Below are 1,372 nucleotides of genomic sequence, written 5' to 3'. Positions count from 1 at the left end.
TTGTCGGAGCCTTGTAAAAACTCATTGCATTTTTAAATTCTCATATAATAATAAATACCACGCGAAAACACACCTAAAGTCACCTTATACCCTAAAGTAAATAAAACGAAACTTACCCATTGTACCCCTCATGACAAGCGGACGCTAGTATTTGCACAGTGTCCTGGTAGGAGGAGCCACGGGGACCCGACCAATCATCGCCCTTTATCTCACAGGCAATTATCCAATCAACGTTATCCTAGGAGCGAGCGAGAGGCAGATCCGCGTCGCTGATTGGCCGTCGGCATATCAAAGCCCTCCATCACGCTTGGACGGGATGCGAAGAAGAAAAGCTTCCATTGTGAGCTTAGTGTCGACGCGGAGACGGTCGCCATCAACCACGAGAGTCATTGTGATTTTTTAATTGTGTTTTGTGTTCTCCTGGAGACCGTGAGAGAGTGACAATTGTTTTTTGCAAAGACTTCTTCTCCAGCACCATCATCTACAACGCCACAATGCTCGACCAGGAGCTCTTAACCAAGGGAGGACTATCCGATGGCCAGCAACAGCCGCCGCCGCCTCACCTCACCAATCCGTACTCACAGTTTCAACAATACCAACAGAGCATGGCCGGCTACAACAACGTCGGCTACGGATTCCCCATGTACACCCAGAACGGCTACGGCTACCCGCTCTCGGGCTACCCACACGCCCCTAGCCCACCCTCAGACGGTAAGTCAATCCCCTCCAAAGTACCCCCTGAATCCGCCCCTTCATCTCACTAAACGGAGAGAGTAGATTCGAGTAATCGGGTAATCGAGTAATCTCAATCAAGGGGAGGAGGTCGGAACATCGCGGCATTGTCGGCTCGCAGCGGGCGGTCTGTCGGCGGCGCGCGGGCCACTCTGTCGGCGGCGGCGCGGTCGGGTCGTGACGGCGATATGATAGGTGTGGCTTCTCGGCTGAGGCGCTGCTGCTCTTTCGGCCGCTTTTCTCGTTGCCTTTTCCGTTCCTTGCTCCTTCTTCGGGGGGGAGGCGGTTCTCCGGGTCTTTGTGCGTCAGGAGGTAGCTGTAGTTTGGGATTAGGAAGTCGCACTGTTTGATCCTGAGCGATATAAAGTTAATCGCCTTTATTCTGTATGACCGATTACGTGTGGATTTCATATATATTTTCTTTGCTTCTGTAGCTCTAACGCGAGACGGAATGAGAGAGAAATCGTAAAAAAGGGAGACAGAATAGGCAAGGCAGAGAAAAATAGGAAGGAGAGATAGATAAAAGTGAGTGGAGGAGCGGACGGCGAGTAAGGTCAGTCTCGCAAATTGGCTCGACCTTGTCTTGGCTATTCTGTGTTAGCGTCTTCTCGCCGTGTTCGTCTTCGGTGATTTATCATGT

The 1,372-nt window shown here is 51.2% G+C and overlaps 1 protein-coding gene across 1 annotated transcript in view; it reads left to right on the top strand.

The window, feature by feature from the left end:
• Positions 1-325: 325 nt before the first annotated feature.
• The window catches only part of LOC119594657 (homeobox protein DLX-6-like), a gene marked incomplete at its 3' end in the record, with an annotated part of 16,769 nt that continues 15,722 nt past the window's right edge, over positions 326-1,372 (top strand). The window contains 1 exon segment of the mRNA XM_037943707.1: positions 326-711. Coding sequence (XP_037799635.1) covers positions 495-711 — 217 coding nt within the window. The 5' untranslated portion in view covers positions 326-494.

The sequence above is a fragment of the Penaeus monodon genome, chromosome 34, assembly GCF_015228065.2.
Source record: "Penaeus monodon isolate SGIC_2016 chromosome 34, NSTDA_Pmon_1, whole genome shotgun sequence".
Lineage (NCBI taxonomy): Eukaryota > Metazoa > Arthropoda > Malacostraca > Decapoda > Penaeidae > Penaeus > Penaeus monodon.
The sequence above is the reverse complement of the archived record's forward strand: the minus strand, read 5'-3'. Positions and strand labels throughout refer to the sequence as shown.